At 27.5% G+C, this 19222-nt stretch overlaps 1 protein-coding gene across 4 annotated transcripts in view; it reads left to right on the forward strand.

Annotated features, from left to right (window-relative positions):
• Positions 1–19222, forward strand: part of LOC121113874 (neurexin 1) — a 312301-nt gene that overhangs the window by 167747 nt on the left and 125332 nt on the right. For all 4 annotated transcript variants that reach the window (XM_071886617.1, XM_071886619.1, XM_071886618.1 and 1 more), the window contains exon 2: positions 2081–2216. In XM_071886617.1, coding sequence (XP_071742718.1) covers positions 2081–2216 — 136 coding nt within the window. The remainder of the gene's footprint in view (positions 1–2080; positions 2217–19222) is intronic.

The following is a 19222-nucleotide window of genomic DNA, read 5'->3' on the forward strand; positions in this document are numbered from 1 at the left end:
TCTTTCTATTTCTGAACGTCATTGGGACTTTAGTAATGAATAATACCTACATCAATTTTTAAAAGGAAAAAATTAGAGTAAAAGTTATTATATTTTACAAAATATAAGGTCAAAGGTAAGTTTTAAATTTTATCAATTTTTAGGGAATATACATAACACATAACAATATTAATTAATAATATTTTGGATTTTTCATATGTTTCATATATTTAGGTAATTAAAACTAAAAGAGTCCGTGCAGTTGCTTTTTATAAAAATCTAAAAGGTATTTCTACCATTGATGGAAGAAAGAAGGCTTGGATTTTAGTTTTTTGAAGAGAAGACAATTTAAATACAGATGATTTTTTACTTTCAAAATTTATATTTTTTTATAACAATGACGTCACCACAAATAGAAAGAAAGAGATTTAATAAATATATCTGATGTCCGTGCCAGGCCATTTTCTTGTAGCTCAACCTTGTCCTAGTAACATTGAAGAAACCCACAAAAAAGAGAGAGGGAGTATAAGCCTAACTCTTAATCCTGAAAAGGTTACACAAAAAGTTAATAATATTTACAGCTAAATATATTTTTAGAATTCTAAATTGTTTATCTATAAAATTATGCAAGCTGAATGTCCTCAGAGTTTTACCTACGCACTGTAGTAAGGATGGAGTCTGTTTTTAAATGAAATCGAGTTCTGGAAGCCATAGCGTTTAGACAGTCTTCTTCAAAAAATTATAGTCCATTTAATAACTTAAATAATAAATGATTAGTCCTATAAGGACCATGTTTTTTTTTGCCGATATTTTTTTTTTCATATACTTTAAGCATTAATATACGTCATTTATGAAATAACTAGTAGAAAAAAAAACTTAAATTAATGTTAAAATAGAACATATGTTTACCAATTTTTGAATAGATGATAAAAAAATCCCTCCAAATGGCGTATATACGTACCAATTAGTAGCTCAGAATAAAAAAATTAAATGCATTTACATTTTTCTTATTTTTTCTTATCCATAGCATACCTAACAGAGGAGTAAATAAAAACAATTAGGGGAGTAAGATGGACCATACTCCCCCAGTATTCTTTGCAATGTAAGCAATGATGCAAAACACTATATATATATCGAGTTTTTTTTTCTGAAATGGAAGATATCTATTCTTATGTTTCTTTCAGGTTTAAGCTAATTGCGATAGAGCTAGAAGTTGTATAGTTTAAAAAAATCATCCGACCCCAAAAAAGAATTCTAAGGCAACAAGGTTAATTTATATTTCAAAGTGATAGTGAGATGAAAATAAAATGACTGAAATCAACAATATATATATATATATACGTCCACTAAAACAAAAAGACACTCAAATTAAATCAAATGAGTAGAATAAACTAGAATTGATATATCACGCAAAAATAATATAAAAACTTGTCAAAATACTGAATGGTAGATTATTTGTTTTAAGGCATATGATGAAGGTTCAAAATGCATAAAACACTGGAAATATAAAAGTCCAATTAAACACGTTTTGTATACAAAATAATATGACCCTTTCTAATATCTGCGTACATAATATTCACCATTTTTCCAGTGTAAAAGCTAAGAAATTAAATTTCTTCAAATTAAATTAAAGAAATGTCCTTTCAAAGTTTGGTGATGACATTACATAATGGACAGAGTGTCTCGCATTCAAAGAGAAAATGATCTCTCGTCTTGTTCTTTGACCGTTAAAAGTCACATTTGCGTTTATCTCCGTAAAAAAAATTAACCCTAAGTTCTGTAATACCGGAAATTATTCTCAATTTATATTAATATCATCCTATACAATTAAATGAAACTTATATAATGAAATATTTAAATCCGGTATTTCCCGTGGATGTAAAACCATGCGAAATCCCGGGAAAGAAACCCTCACAGATACAAGAGTATATTTACAAGGGAACATTAAAAATATATTTTACAATTATTAATTTTCGTATAATATTACATATTCAAATGTAAAGCCATAACTCATTTCCACGTTTTTGTTTTTTTCAAAAAAAATTAACATACATAAAAGCATAATTCTTATATCCTATTTATTTTTCTTTTTTCCCTATAGGGAGTTCGCGCAAGCACAGTAGATACGTGCCATCACCATAACCCTTGCCATAATGGAGGTCTTTGCATATCTACAGATGGAGGCCCTGTGTGTGAATGCAAATATATTGATTTTGATGGTGTTTTTTGTGAAAGAGGTATGTTATAAAATTATTTTTATTTTAATAGTATGCACTATAACGTAATGAAGTTTAATGTTGATTTTTTTATCATTTGTTCTTATATGTATCTTGTTTTTTTGTTTTTTTACTATTCTTTATGGACTTATAATGTTTTTATAGATAAAATATTTATATATGTAAATATTAAACATGGCTTTTATTTTATTTCTTATATTTGAGGAATAAAAGAATTCGTTTTTTCTTTCTTGATATGGAGGAAAAAATACTTATCCTTTCACATTTTTCGTCTTATTTTAATGAAATGGATTTTAAAAAAACTTCTCTTTTAACAAAATACATGCTGTATTAAAAAAATATATTTTGTCAATATTGAAAAAAGTTGATAAGAATAAAGTATTAATCAATTTTTGAAATATTTTATTAATCAAAACCTTGGATTGATTTCTTTATTAAGATACTTTTTTATTATGATTAAGACCTGTTACGTAGTTGTCAGGGCCTTGCCAATGGAATAAGCGCTCAAATACCGATTGCTGTTCCAACTCACCGATTTTTATCATTTTATCGACATTTTTGACGTCCATATTACCCGAACGTAATCTTTGGAACCATCGGTTCTCTATTACATTTGATAATGTATTTGGTCCATATACATCACTTTTTTTTTGCTATCTTCTTTGCTTTTTCACCTTACTCGAAGTGAAACTGAATACTGTATCAAATTTTCTCTTTTTTTTCTTCTATATTGGAACGCTGTAATACACAACTGGTTTCACAGAACACAAAAATGTTCATTAAAATATTTTAGTGAACGCTTAACCTTAAAGCATACTTTAAACTTTTTTTTTTGCAAATTATTTATAGTGAGATATATATCGCTAAAAAATTTAACAAAAACGCTCAGAAATTTTGTTAGATCCTTATATTTCGTAAAGGAAACTCTAATTATTTTTTTTTCAAAAAAACTTTATTGCCATAAAAACAATATAAAACCCGAGGTGTTAATTATTTTCAAATAAAATCCTGAAAACATAGTGCTTTTAATGGGCTTTGAATTAATTTTTTTAAGAATCGGATGATCATTGCAAAAAAAGTATAGGGAAAGTAAGTTACAAAAAATCAATTTTTTTAAATTGTCAAAGGTTTCAAAATTTAAAAGATAGTTCAACGCCCAAGCAGCATAACATATGTAGTTACCTAAGACAAATAATTCCAAAGTATATTTGATGTAGTGCAATAATTAATAGTCATTTATTGGGGTTTTTTAAACTAACCAAAAGTAGGATACTTAATAGAGCAGGAGGAGACATGATACAGTGGGGGGGAGGAAACACGGTACAAAGTAGGATTATACATGTTTAAGTAATATATATTTATTTATATATAGTAGGAGTATAGGTGTATAATAAAAATATAAAAATGGGGTGTAAGAAGTCTCCTCCATAGTATTGGAATCAGAATAAATGATGTGAACTGAATATTGACCCTAATAATATATTACAATCATATTAATTAATTGAAAAACATACTGAACTATGACATTTAATAAAATAAAATTAAAATCTTATTCTTTATAATATAAATATATATCAACAAACATTTACTAAAATGTTTACTTTTTGCGTCGTCAATAATTTCAATGTCAAAATTCGTTATAATTGTAAGCATTAGGCAACCCGGGTTTTATGTTGATTTGATAAACAAAGGAAGACGTTCTATTGTATAAGAAAAGGTTGTGTGATAACTTTACATTTTAAAGTTGTTGGCATTGTAACATGTCACCTCCGTAACAAGTATCCTCACTCTACTCTAAGCTCATATTCTAAACTAACATCTATTTTTGTGAGGAATTAACTAATTTTTAAGTGGATAATTGATTGTTTTCATATTCAAAAGTTAACTCAAACCTTTGAAAATTATTAAAAAATGAAATTCGATATTTACGAGGGAATATTTTTTTCTCTTTAGAATTTTACGTAGGTGTAAAATCCATGGAAAAAAGGATGTTGGAAGAGAAATTTATTTTTTGGATTAATAAAAAGATTAAATTACAAATTGATTCAGGTATCTTAGAAATATGGCAATAGCCCCAGAAGTATTAATATCTAGTGTTGCAAATATATCTAACTGTTCAAGGAAGGAAGTTTATAAGAGTTTTAATATTTTTGCATCATTTTGCAACAGAATTATCATTGAAAAAAAAATATTTACCTTGAATACTGATAGGTATAAATTGTTTATATAAATCTTTTGATTTGTAATCTTGTTAGTAATGGGATTTTTGTCGATCAGTATTACTGTTCTATTTTCTATTAATTTTATAAGTATTTCCAATCCCTATTCCTTTTTTTTTGATTGAGAATGTTTGAATGAGGTAATACAAATAAAAGGTAACGAATTTGAACAGAGTGTATTTGTATTTGCAGATTATTTTTAACATTCCAAATATTTTTTTAAATATTTCTTAATCAGAAAAAATTTGTAGTATAAAATTAATTTGTATTTTATATATATATATCTTTTTGTAATATCTCTTTTGTACAAAATTAATATTAAAATATAATGAAAAAAAAATCCTTCTCATTACAAACAAATACAAGTTATAAGAGGATTTTCAATTATTACCGAATATATATATATTTTTTTTTTCTTAGAAGTAAAGTCATTTACGAGTAAAATAAAATAAGTTTTACTTTTTTAGTTCAATCTGAAGACTTTTTTAACGAACATCTTAGTTATTTTTTCTTTCTCCTACTTTTATTTTCAACATCAATAATTATTACCATTTGGAAGGTTTTTTATACTTTTTATACTATACGAGCACCAATATAGACTTCCAGTATTTCAATAAGGAAATTTTATTCACACCTATGACAACAATTAACCCATTAAAATTGACCATGTTCCAAACCAAATTATCATTTTTTTAAAATTATTTTTAAAAAATGTTAAAAATTTAAAAACTTTAAAGTTCCTAAAATTATCAAAGAAAAAGTAACGGCTGTCAGTAGAACTTTAAGACTACGCGTATACATTTTAGAATGGACAGAGATTTCAATAAATTGGTGATATCTTTTTATCTTTTTGAACGAGCTTAAATTGATTATACATCAATTTTCATTAATAAGAGCTTTTGTAACGAAAATAATATTTTTCTAATATGTTAGGACAGTCCCAATTATAAGAATTAATGTAGATTATTAAAATATATATCATTTGCTCAAAAGATTAATAAGTGTTTACGCTGGTTTTCTTATAATATTTTTAATAGAACCATTCGTTACATACTCAAAAAAATATATACAAATTCAATCCATCTCTTCAATTCTTTATCAAATTAATTATTATCTTTAAGTAATTAACTTTTGATTATCATATAGCCATTATTTTATTAATGGTCATTTTTTGACAAAAAAAACAACAACAACAAACAAATGGCCATACAAATTATGTTCTATAATAATCTGCGAAGTATCTAAAAAAGATCAAAAAACAATGAAAAACATTTACAATAAGTAGATATAGAGCCAAAATAAAAAATATTCGATCCACAGCATAAAACTAGTAAAATTAATAAGACTAATAAATTTATAGACAACTTTAAAAATGCAAAAAGACATGCTTTTGAAAATTATATAGTTTTACAAATTAATAATTATATTTTCTTATTTTAATTCGGTTAATAAGTCCTTAGAATGCACGTTCCACATTTTACAACTTCAATTAATAAAAAATCCTTTTTTTTTTTTGAAAGAAAAAACTAATTATTCCTTTATATTTCATTAACTAGATCACAAATGACAGGTTTAATCTATAAAAGACATTTGAATCGTTTGACAAGCATAGTATGAATAAAGGAATTGGAGGACGGGGAGAGAGCTTTCTATTTCAATTTTAAATTAAATTGTCTTAATTAAATTATATATAAATATTTGTACCGTGGTGCGTACTTGAAATCTGAACATTTATAAAAGAGAGGAAAAAGAAAAGTTCATATGTGTTTGACATAAGCAATTCAATAATGGCCTTAAAAGAAGACAAAATAAGTGAGATTTCTACCCTACTCCGTGCAGATTTTCGAAAGTTGACTTAGGCAAGCATGCAGACTAATTCGAACGTCAAAAAGGCTATTAATGATGTTATTGGCATCAAGACAAGCTTCAACAAGATGGTACCTTGGCATACGGAGCAAAGTTACACAGTCTTTTTTAAAAAACATACATTTAATTCTGGCCGAAAACAATGTCACTAATAGTGGTATTGTTAGTCCCTATTTGAGGGCTTAAGCTTTCCCAAAAATTACCATTAATATATATATAATGTGTGCAAGATGCCAATGTCTATACGACTTGCAACTAGTATAACCACATCGTACAAGTAAAAAAGTTTCCTTTGAAAATACATTATTTAGTTAGCACATTGCCTATTCTAATTACCAACTATTAATTTAAACTCATTCTATTTAGATCTATTAAAGTTAAATGTTTACCGCATATTTATGAATAATATAATTGTCGGCATTTGAACTTTATAATGTGCACCAGATACTCAAACTTTCGGTGTTTGATTATAATAAATACATATTATACCATTGATAAATCGATTATCCATTGAACATTCAATTATTCCATTATTCTAGTACATGAAATCTTTCATCTAAAATTATTCATCTCAGTTTTAGGTTGTTATTTGTACAAATTTTGCTAGTAGAAGTTACAACTCCTTCAAAATTGACACTTTTAAGAATATTTATATAAAAGAAACCTATTTATAAAAGTAATTATTTTACGGCGTGGATAATTTTTGGGGCTAATCCCCTCCCAAATGATGAAACATAGCAACATCCCTGGTGGCCACCATACTCGTCAGAAGCCAACAAAAATCATATTTTCTTTTCTTTTCGCAATATAAAGGTAGGACATCCCCATATTTTCTCGGATACAGGTCGGTTCGGATATGTGGAAGTAAATACTCTGATTAATTTTGGATGCACAAACTTTTGGATCCATATCTGAACCCAAGATTAGACGGATACTTGGATTGAATTTTATAAGTTTTTACCCGAAATTCAGACATTAATAAAGTAGGTTCATGATTAAAATCCCACTTTTACTTTTTAGTCATGCCGAAACAATAAATAAGGCAATGTTATAAATTTTAGAACATAATTATTAGTCATTAGTGGAATTATTGATAGAATAAAAATGACCACGTCGTTACCTTTATTATATTTCACAACTCTCATCTGAAAACAAACAGAAAAAAGGCCAAAAATACGTTGGTAGTTTGCCAATTCTTCCAACTTTGAAATTATTCTTTAATAATAATTCATCCTTCTTCACAGATCACAAGAAATAATTTTTATTTAACAAATTAATGTGAACTACACTGATCAGAAGAAAAGACGAGGAAAATTCAACAGCTGACAATCAAATATAGTGTACATTTTTGTGTCTTGTGAGCACGCCGTTACCTCCTTCACACAAAAGTATAAAGCATATTTTGTTATCAGCGGTCGATTTTTTGCTTCTATTCTCCTTATCAATGTTTTGAACGTTGATTGGTTGCATTATTATTAGGTCCTTTTAAACATTGAGCAATTCTTAACAAACATTAGTTCCATATATGGGAAGAATTGGCCAACTACCAAATGAATTTTAACATTTTTTTTTCTGTTTCTTTTCCGGGGAAAAGTTGGATGATACAATAAAGGTGATAACGTGTGAGATAACACCATGTAGAATAACCATGCAAGTTAACTGTTTATATACATGTCGTTCTAATCACAATTTAAAATATGTAAGTGTCTGTTCGATATTGATTAAAAACTAAATAATACTATAAGCTTTTTATAATAATTTTTACTATTTTATCAAAAAAGTCCCTGGTATGTTTTTTATGATCCGTAAAAGTTCGGGTGCACAAATCTGGATCCTTTAGGCTAATGAAATTATAACTAATCTGGGTACTTCGGAAACGGATCCAAGATCCGTCTTATCTCTGGGTTGTATGTTCTGGCCAAGGCCTGCTGGATAAGGGAAACAAATCTTGCAGCTCTTACGGCTTTTGTTGATGAGCATTGTAAGTCCATGAGCGCCAATTAAATTATTACCTCATGTCAATGCCTCCAGTAGCGCATCAAGCCAATAATCAAAGTCGATGTAGGCTACGTTGAAGATTAGATACGCCAATACATGTGCCAACATCTGTACAAAGTTTAGTTAATGTAGTTCTCCTAATTTTCAAATTAAACTTGCTAAAATTCCAGATTCAAATTGTTTTAAATTATGAACTTAGTTTATGAATATATATATGTGTATATTAATGTAGGACCATTGTAACATCAAAATATATTTAACTATAAAATTTAATTAGTTTATTGGAAGAATATATAGATATATAATATATATATACGCAATTATTATGTTTAGAGGAAAAATATAAAGGGAAAGGGGGAACGCTATTTCGGGATTTAAAATCCATTGTAGGGATTCAATTTTATCGTTATTACTTTTTTAATAGTATTTGTGCCATTATATTATAAGATTGATATATTTGATAGTGAGCCATTTGGCTATTTATACGATATAAAATCATTAGATCTGCCGTCAATGATTTGTAATATCCCTATAAAACACAAATCTTCCTTTTAATAAGACTTTAAAAAATAAATTTATAAAAAAAATACCTTCAATTAAAAAAAATATCCCCTTGTTTTTTTCTTCTTCATAAAATCATTTAAACTTTAGTATCAAAAGACAGAATGGCAAGAATTAATTCATGTATTCTAACTTAATAGATTAATTTAATTAGCTAACCTCCTCATTGAATTAACTATATCTGCATAGATTATATTTGGAGGGTCCTTTAGTAATATAAATGTGCATTGAACGTCTTTCCTTTTTTTTTTTTTGTACTAAACCTGAAATTATTAAATAACACAACTATTTATATAATAATATCCTTTTTCGTTTGAATTCCACACAAAGGATGATGTTTTCAAGCTCAGTTTTGAGTCTTGCCAAATGAATAACATTATAACCAGACACTTTAGAACATACAAATGATGAAAGATTGTTATTTTTTTTTCAACAATCAAACACACTGCGGTAATAGAGCGATATCATTGACGTTAGAGATCCTGTAGTTCTTGATATAGGTATCAATAAATGTAATGAGCAAATTTTACCTCAAAAAATTTAAGTTAATTTTCTTTTAATACATTAGAAAAAGGAAAAAACAAGCAAACTTTTTACAAGATAAAAATTTTTGTTATTTATTTTTCTAAGATAGCCTTGAAAGCAATCGTTATATTTAATGAAAAAAACCTAAATAACGTAACTTAATGGACAACGAGCTCAGGATAAATTATTTTCTTAAACTCAACGAACGTAGGTTTGCGTATCGGTTGTTCCAAGAAAAAGAAATACACATCAGGTATATGGACTTCACAGACATTTCTGAAATGAGATAAAGTAATTGTAAAACAATAATATTTATAATCAATACAACTCTATCTGATTAATTAAAAAGAAATATGGTTAGTTATATTTCCCAGATGATAGTGATAATAATACTTATTTACAATAAAGAAACTTTTGATTTTTATTAGTCAAAAATATAAGTGTAATTAATGAAGTATTGAATATATATATTGTAAAATACATTTGTCGATATTTCGATAATATTTTAGAATATGAAATTAAAACAATCAATGTTCAAATTGTGTCCTTTTTTAAGATGGAAGGAGCTTATGTTTCTGAATTGATAGACAAGTTTTTATATTTATTAGATATCATAAATTAAATTAGGTTAGTTAAAATAGGATATTTTTGAATTATTCGTGTTCATTACTAATTAAAATTATTGTGCAACAGAGATTATTCAATAGACATCTTGATAAAAAGACTAAACGAGCATATCAAAAAAATCAATGCATGTTTATAACATAATTTCTTGTAAAGACTTTGTTAATCAAGCCTAATTATGAAGATGTATCTAACATAATACAGTTACTGCTAGGATTATGAGTTTATGATATAAAATTATTGAAAACAAAAACTATTGATTTACGAACTCCTTGCCAACACTGTCAAAATTTTGTTGGTCTAAGTACATTTTTGCTCTCACTTTCCCCCCTAAATGCAGTATCCTGTACTTTTCCATAAGTAGATAGCTGAGTTCAAGTCTAATACTCCAACAAAATTCATCAAAGACAAGGCCATAGTATCTGCAAACCAATCTGAACTAGCGCTTATAATAGGTTTAAGGCTACAATCCGGGTCAAAATAGAATTTTTTTTATAAATTATTAATAGTTACCTCCGCAACAAGTAGAACGGAAGTTATGTTTTTGCCTCTAATAGTTTGTTTGTTAGTCCTAAGGATTACGAAAAACCATGCAGATCACATTTCGTATATAAAAATTACATATGGTAACACTAGAATACTATTAAATTTTGAGAGGTCAAAACGTAAAAAAATGCATAATTGACATAACTTAATTTGATTATAAAGAGAAGTTTTGCAATCTACTGTCTGTCCATTCTTGTTTGAATATGTCTCTTATGGAAAATAAATCATTTTAAATACACTTTTTTGTAACTCATTTTCAAGATATCGGCAAATTTTGATTGGTCAGCTATTGAGAACAACTCTGACAAACAATCAGTTTGTAGCACATTGACTGTAAAAGTAAATATTGTTTCATTAATATTGATTACCATGACAGTTTCTAAAGAGTCTTCACTTCTGACGTCATTCAAAAATAAACAATATCTTATTTAGAACGATGATAAAGAGCTGTAAGTTTTTTTTTGTTTGTAGAAAAACGTAATGGATGGAAATTGGAAAACCCATAAAATAAATCTTGAGATACATAATGAGGTCTTAATCCACGCTTTTCATACAAACAAATATTATTGGCAGGACTAAAATGAAAGTCAAATAATATTTTAATATAATAATATCAGTTGAATAAACTTTTTTTCTTTACTTTTACAAATGTACTGACGTACAACCACAAAAAAAAATAAAGCTCTCGAGACTTGACTGCTATTAATTTTTCCATATATTTTAAAACTTTGAAAAGGAAAAACGTGTCAAAGTATATAAACAATTGCTTAATATCATATACATATATATATATTGAAAGTTGAAAAAAAAACAACTTTTACTTCAAGCTTATTTATGATGCGAGTTAAAAGAGTGCATTGAATTTACTCCGGACTTAAATGAATTAAAGTTTCTTTTCCAAAGTATCAATTGAATTTTTAGAAGGATAACGACTGGAACATCAATAACATTATAATATACAATTGTACAAAAAAAATTGACGGATATTGAGAAAAGACATTCAGAATATGAATAACTTTATCTTAATGAATGTATTTCCGATTTCTTTATATAGAAAAATATAGAATTCTAAATTTATGTATAAAATATATATGTACAATATATTTTTATAAATGGGATTTGTGTTTCCAATTTCCTATTAGATATTCTGTAGAAATTTGAACAGCGTTCATTACGTTTGAATAATGTAAAATCGATAATAATGGATTTTGTTGCTGCCTTCAAACTTGTTTGATCATTTAGGTTCATTTGTAAAGTTGTATTTTAATATTGTATTTTAGGAACATACTTTATAAAAATTTGCACTTTAAATTTCTAAAGAAATGATTTTATACAATTATCATTGTATATATTTAATATTTTGATTATTATAAATTTTTGGTTCAAATATGTGAAAGGCACAAATTCATTTTTTTTTATTACAAAATTCCTACTCATTATAACTTTTCCCTAGAGTAACAATCATATACGGCTAGAGTTGGTTTGCTCAGCGTTACACAGGGCATTAAGCACTAAAATGAATTCCGAACTTTTCTGCTTAACATTAACCAAAAAAACAATAACATAAAATTTTAAGAATTATTCTAGCTGTATGTATATTTGACAATATCTTTGCACACTTTTCTAAAAAAAAAGATTATAAAGATTTAGAGAAGAAAAAATATTCATCCAACAAGCGTGAATAATTCTTTGAATTTTATGTCTTTATTGTGGTTTACATGAAGAAGTCGTTTGTCACATTAAGAACCGTTTCTGGAGCCTTCAGAAGCTACACGGAAAATTCCGGTAAATGCATTCATTGGTATGGCCTTGATTCCCGGACACACACAAATAGACACTTGCATTTAATATATCGATAAAAATATAATAAATTGTTAAATAACTTCGTTCTTATATTTTTACCATGGAAGTCAAAAAATCATCCTGCATCATAATTATGTTTACAGGACTAACAATAAGTTATTAAGTATGTTTATAATAAAACTAATTTACAATATAATTTGTCTGATATTATTTCTCTCCTATGATTATTTTCAAAATAATATTTTTAAAGCTATTTAATATAAATATAAATCCCATTATGATCTGGTTTTAATATATATGGTTAACTACTATACATTAATAAGATGCCTTGGTGAAAAAGTCATTCTGATATTATAAGGAATGAATTTGCAGACTACATTGCAAAGAATGGTATTGATAATACAAATCATATGAGTGTGGGACTGCCACCAAGCAACGCAAATAAGAAAATACATGACTTCTTATATGAAGTTTAGTGAAATAAATACAAAACAGATTTAGGCATGAAAAATACACATGTCATGTTAAAAGAACCAAAATCAAAGGCTATTTAATTTGATAAATATTTATAAATTAATTTATATTAAAGATAAGGGTTCTTCTGGTTTAAGATAATTGCTTTTATGCTGATTTCTCTCTGGAGGTTAGAGTCTAATTACAAAGCAATCTCATTACCAAATACACACCCTAAAAGAAAAATAAGGATTCTTTACTTGAATAATTTTTTTCCTTCGTAATAAATTGCCTATAATTAGGTAAAGGAAAAAAGTCTTACAAGCTTTCTAATTATATATCTATAACATGCATGTCTTGAGGGAATATAAGTTACTTTATTCCACATGTAGTATGCATGTACGTTAGGATGAATTTGATGCTCCAACTTAGTAAAAAAAACAACAAGAAAAGCTTAATCTTTTCTTTGGTTGTGTATAAATACCTAATAAATACATCCATCCATTCTTATTAAAATATGCTAATATTTAGCTCGAGCACAAAACCAATGAAATTTATGAGAAAAAAAGACAAAAAACTATACATCCATTTTTAGGTTTTTTAATGTTACTTATAAATTTTGTAATTAATATATATTTTAGTTAAAATTTTCTATACTTCTAAAGACTTGCACAAACGAAATAAAAGAAATACATATAATTATTTATAAATTGCTCACAGCAAATGAAATACGTACAAATTTACTTTTTTCTAAGCTTTCATCCATTTTTTGGTTACAAATTTATTCACCAGATTAAGGGTGAGAAACATAAATATTAATTAATCTAATTTAAAAACATAAGCATCTAATAAACAAAAATTGCATAAAATATTAAATCAAAAAGACATAAATCAATATTCATAAAAATTTCAGTCCATACAGACAAAAATAAACAAACACACAAAAATCACAAAAATAATAATATAAGTTGAAGTTGTAAGAGAAAAATGTTTTTTGACTAATGTAGGATCTGAGACAATAAGGCATTTGTCTATTTGGAGTTCAAATTCAATCTGAATATATTTCGTTCTTCAATATTGGATTACAACTTTATACATACATTTGATTGGAAGACATACACATCATAGATGTGTATGTCTCCAAGAAATATAAAAAGAAGATATTCTTGTTATTGAAATACGAGTATTATTTCAGGAATATTCAATTTGAAATGTAATTATGTCTCAGACGATTTCCAATTTTATACATACGTCTAACTAAAATACTTACATTAAATTAAGCATTTAATTGTAAGTTGCTTATTTCTAATGTCATATAATAATGTCGTCCTTTCGTCCAACAACTAACAACTATCTTGTTTCTGTAATCTTTAAAAAAAAAAGTTTTATTGTCTTCTGCAATCTCAAAAAATGTATGCTTGAGTTTGATTTATTATATCTAATAGTATCAGAGCCCCAGTCTCAAGCATCACAATCGCCTTAGTAATCCTCATTTCAAACGCTCCGTAACTGGAAACCACGGAAATTAAAATTGTACAAATATATTTTGTAACTACGGATTCTCCTATAGTTAGATTATTTACAAGGTAGCCCTTAACGTTTAATAATACGTTCACAATAACTTCAGTTTTAAGAGTATGATCTTTATTTTCGATGACACGTCGAATAAATAATTTGCTATAGAACGACGTAGCTAAATGGACAACGTTATTTACTTGAACTCAATGTGCGTAGGTTCGCGTCTCATCTTTTCATTAAGAAAGAAATACTTAATGTACTTCAAAGACAGTTACTAGTTCAGATGGAGTCAATGTAATACTATAATGTTTACTTATACGTAATCAGTGCAACTCCATCTAATTAAATAAACAATGTAATACTATAATGCTTACTTATACTTAATCAGTGCAAATCCATCTAATTAAATAAACAAAACCTAAAAAAAAGATGATTATAATAAATTGGGCGAAGCAAATGAATCATATAAATATTAAGATTTTTTACAGCTTTCATCCATTTTTTAGTTATAAATACCATTCTTAAACAAAAGATATTAATATTTTCTAATAATTGTGTCTTAAGTTTAAGTGTGTATTAAGCAAAAAAAAAAAAAAAGGTTATATCTAGTGATTTTTCATAATTTGTGTTCCAGATAAATATGAATAGATTTCAATAAAGTTGAAAGAGATGTCTACAATAGGCCTATAAACAGTACTAAACAAAAAAGCTAAGGAATTACATGTCATAATTAATGAATTTTTCAGACATAAGGCTCACCCCAATATATAATGTTCATCTTGAACAAAGTATGAACAAAGATACAATAATTGATTACTCCTTTTTTCAGGGATACAGAGATTGACTCAAATCATAAGAAGATAAATCTTGATTAAATGTTTAGTTCTTTTCATATGTAAATAAGTTCTTAGAGTTTTTATCATTTATTTAAAAAACAATTATTTTCATACATAAATAGTACATTTATGTACGATGCTAACTAATTAGTATTAATGTTTTACAAATAGATTATGTTAATAAAGATTTATGCACAAATAAAACATATTTTGTATTTAGTTAAATACAAACCGAAAATAATAAATTGAATGTTTTTAATTTACATACCTTTTTTTAAGGTAATGAGATTTTTTAAATCACAAGGTGTGCACTTTTTAATTGATATGACTTTTATTGTAGTATTTTTATTATTAAAGTTAAGCGTCAATTTGTAAATACAGAGTGGGTGGCCCAACGCTTGCAGTAACTTGACTAAATTACAAACAAAATGGTTTTTATGAAATCAAGAAAATACAGCTTGAAACCAGTTTATGATACCTTTACATACTACATTGTGCATTATTTTTATTCAAAATGTCCTATTTTACTAGTAATAACAGCCTCGACATGCCGGTGAACAGATTGGCGGCTTTTGACCAAGTCCACGCTGTCATGATGGCAGTTCTTAATCCAATTTTGGATGAGAGGTGCAGCAGATATTGTTCTCCAAGATATCCCAAGTTGTAAAGCCCAGGGTGTTGAAGTCAGGGCTGAAGGAGGCCCACATGGAGGCAAGTTATAAGTTAGTCATATTCTTGCTGCAAAAGTTTTGGGTATTCTTGACTATATAGGTCTATAATAATGTTATAAGCAGATTGAATATAATTACCCACGGTCTTTGCAGCTCTCTCATCACCAACAACGTCTTGGAGGAGATTTCTCACGCGTTGTCTTATTTACATTACCTGTTTGTTTCTTGTTTGCCTGTAGTTTGGTTGTGTAATGAAACCTTGTAAATCTAAATAACGTAGAGTACCTCTTAATTAAGAACTGCAAATTTTGGATCCGTACTTTGTATATTTAAATATATGTTTTTTTTAAATATCTCAAGTCTATAGTATCTAATGGATTTGATAAATATAAACTCTTTTCCCCTCCAAAAAAGGATCCTAAAAATATTATGTTTGCAAACTTGATGTGTGGAAAAATTTCAAGTCATAGAGACTGAGAACTCCAAGTATCCTCTTTGGTTAGAAATATGTTTACCTAATTAAAAATTCACCATGTATATGTAAATATCACCATACTTGGGTATTTCTTACAACAGGCTGAAGAAAATCTTTTTGTTGAGTTTATTAATTTTTTTTTAAATATGAAAATTATATTATTTTTTTGGTAGAAATATTTATAATCATTTTTGCCATTTGCTAGACATGTAGGTATAAATGAAAAAAAAAAAAATAGACAATCCCACGGGCTCCGGTTATACAAAATATGTTCATGGGTACGTACCCAACTGTTTGTATAGAACAGATGTTCTTTATGGTAGGAAAATATATATGAATGAAAAAATATATTTTTTTAATAAATGAAATAGAATATATTATTATCAACATACATAATATTTGAAGTTATTTCGAAATTTTCTTATGAAGTCATATTATCATTATTACATTTTTTGGTTAGAAACGACAGAGTTTGAGTTTGATCAATATACAAAGGGGGATTATCCTCACATGTGTTTGTTGATGGTCTCCTGTTATCTTGGAAATCATAGCCAATAGTAGTAATGTTTGGTTTGGTAGGAAATACTTGACGAATCTGAGATCGTTACGATTCTTAGTGGGCACAACTAATTCGGCCATTTAAAGAAGTTCAGCCTGAATCGGTCTCAAAAAAATAAAACTTCGGTCTAAAGAGCCCCGTACTGAATAACTTTTTTTTTATAACTTAGAATACAGCGGATGTTCTTAGGATGATAATCTCGGTCCTACAATCCCGGCTTTCAATGCCTTAGAACTAATTCCCAACAAAATGATTAAACATGCATCCAGTGTGATAAATTGCTGTGAAGAGGAGGCCCAATCATGTATCTCAATTCAAAGGCTTAATAGACTTAATCTTAGAGATGGCATGGAACATGCTGATCCAAATGTAATTTTGAAGAATCCTTTCACGGATACAGGTCAAAAATGGTTGAGGTACAGACTAGGGATTTTTTTTTGCAAACAAGTCTGGGGCAGATCCTTCAGAGAGAATTTGTTATTTTTACCATGAAGAATTGGATACCTCTTTTCTTTTATTCTACCAATGTATAAAAATTACTTCGATCCTTAGAATGGTGAAGGAACAAATTTAGATAAACTTTAAAGAAAGAATGAGTCTTTTAGATTGGCTCGTTGTAACGTCCTCACTATTATAATCTTTAAGAGTAAGACTTATGCACCTTGGTCCATCGTGATCTATATTAAAACTGTATACTTTATTATTCCTTATCACAATCATCTTGTATGATATATATATACATATCATAGGTTCACATATTCACAAACAATATCTACAAGTATGAACTACATCAATATATTACACACACAGTATTGGGATAGGTGGAAGATTGAGTTGCTTATCTCTGAAGTGTCAGCTATAATATATGGAGTGAAACACAAGATCCAAGAACTCTTTCGGTGGCTCTGTGATTACGTCCCTGAAGCGATTATAAGCCTTGGCTCCCTCTCCATCAAAGGGAAATTATAATTAGTAATACACAATTAGGATATAGAGTTTTTACGAATTGTTATTTACCAGAACTGGCTCGCTATCCTCTCTTTTTGACCTAAATACTTATAAGAGCTCTGAATCCGTCGGGTTGTAGTTTTTACCTCCTTTGTTTCTTCAAAACCCACCACCATCAACCATATATTCACTGTTAGTTTTTAAAAAAGGTTTTCTCCAGGGCTGTTGATACCTTTTATCATTATTTTTTTTTGACAGAATAGGGTCTGCTTAGCTCCAAAAATTATCAACATCGTTATATAATTACTTATATAAATGGGTTTATATTATTTAAATACTATGAGAGGATGTCTGGATAGCAGGATCAAATAGAAGGGAATATATACAAAGAATGAAGGTAGAAGAAAAGAGAAAGGAAGAGGGATGTAGAAAAACAGAAAGGGAGGACAGAAGAAGGAAGAGACACAGGGAAGGAGATACATATAGGAAGAGAGAAGGCAAAATTGGTTCTATTCAAATCAAAAATAACTTAATGACCTTGCAGGCCAAAAAATATATCATAGGAACAAGTTTGGTTTTTTTATACGTCTACTTTTTAAATTTCAAACTGATCTGTTCTACCATTTTGGATTCTTTGTTATATAACACCAAAAAAAAACTTATAAATATATATAATATATGGTATTTGAAGGGGGGTCATGACCCCTAAAAAGGGGCTAGCGACGCCACTGGTTCTCATTTGTATAATAAGGAAAATTACATTTAATAGGTAAAAAAAAGCTGAAAATTAAGTAATGAAAGAGCTGATTTTTGTTGAAATTGTGAGTTGAAAATACAAATGTCGACCTGTGGCGGGTAACCCACGGATCTGACAATCTAAACATCATCCTACAAATCACTAATACGTACACTACACACTAATGAATTGAATGTATCAATTTCATTAATTAATCATCTAATTTTGTAATAGATAAACTGAACTATTAAAATTAAAGTATTAATTTTAAATTTGCATTTCGATATAGGAAATCTTTTTGCATAGTTTAAGTTTAGATACACTTACAATTTGTAACTTTGAAAAACCATAGTAGAATTAGTGTATTTCTACTATAAATAATTAAATCGATAACCGAAATATTTAAAAAAAGATTATCTTAATGGAAAAATGAAACTTTTGACTTGACATAGAAATTATATTCTAAACTTTTATCTACATCGAATCACAAAAATAATTTATTTATGGAAACCAAAAACAAAAAAAAGTTGTGAGTGAGTTTTAGTTATAGTGTGTGTTTTTCTGCCATTATTGAAAGATTAACTATTATTAGTCAAGTATGCAAATAACCAAACTTTTTAAAAATAATGTAGAAATGAACAAGTTACGTGATTTTTAGATATTTTAAA

Source organism: Lepeophtheirus salmonis, chromosome 2 (assembly GCF_016086655.4).
Source record: "Lepeophtheirus salmonis chromosome 2, UVic_Lsal_1.4, whole genome shotgun sequence".
NCBI lineage: Eukaryota > Metazoa > Arthropoda > Copepoda > Siphonostomatoida > Caligidae > Lepeophtheirus > Lepeophtheirus salmonis.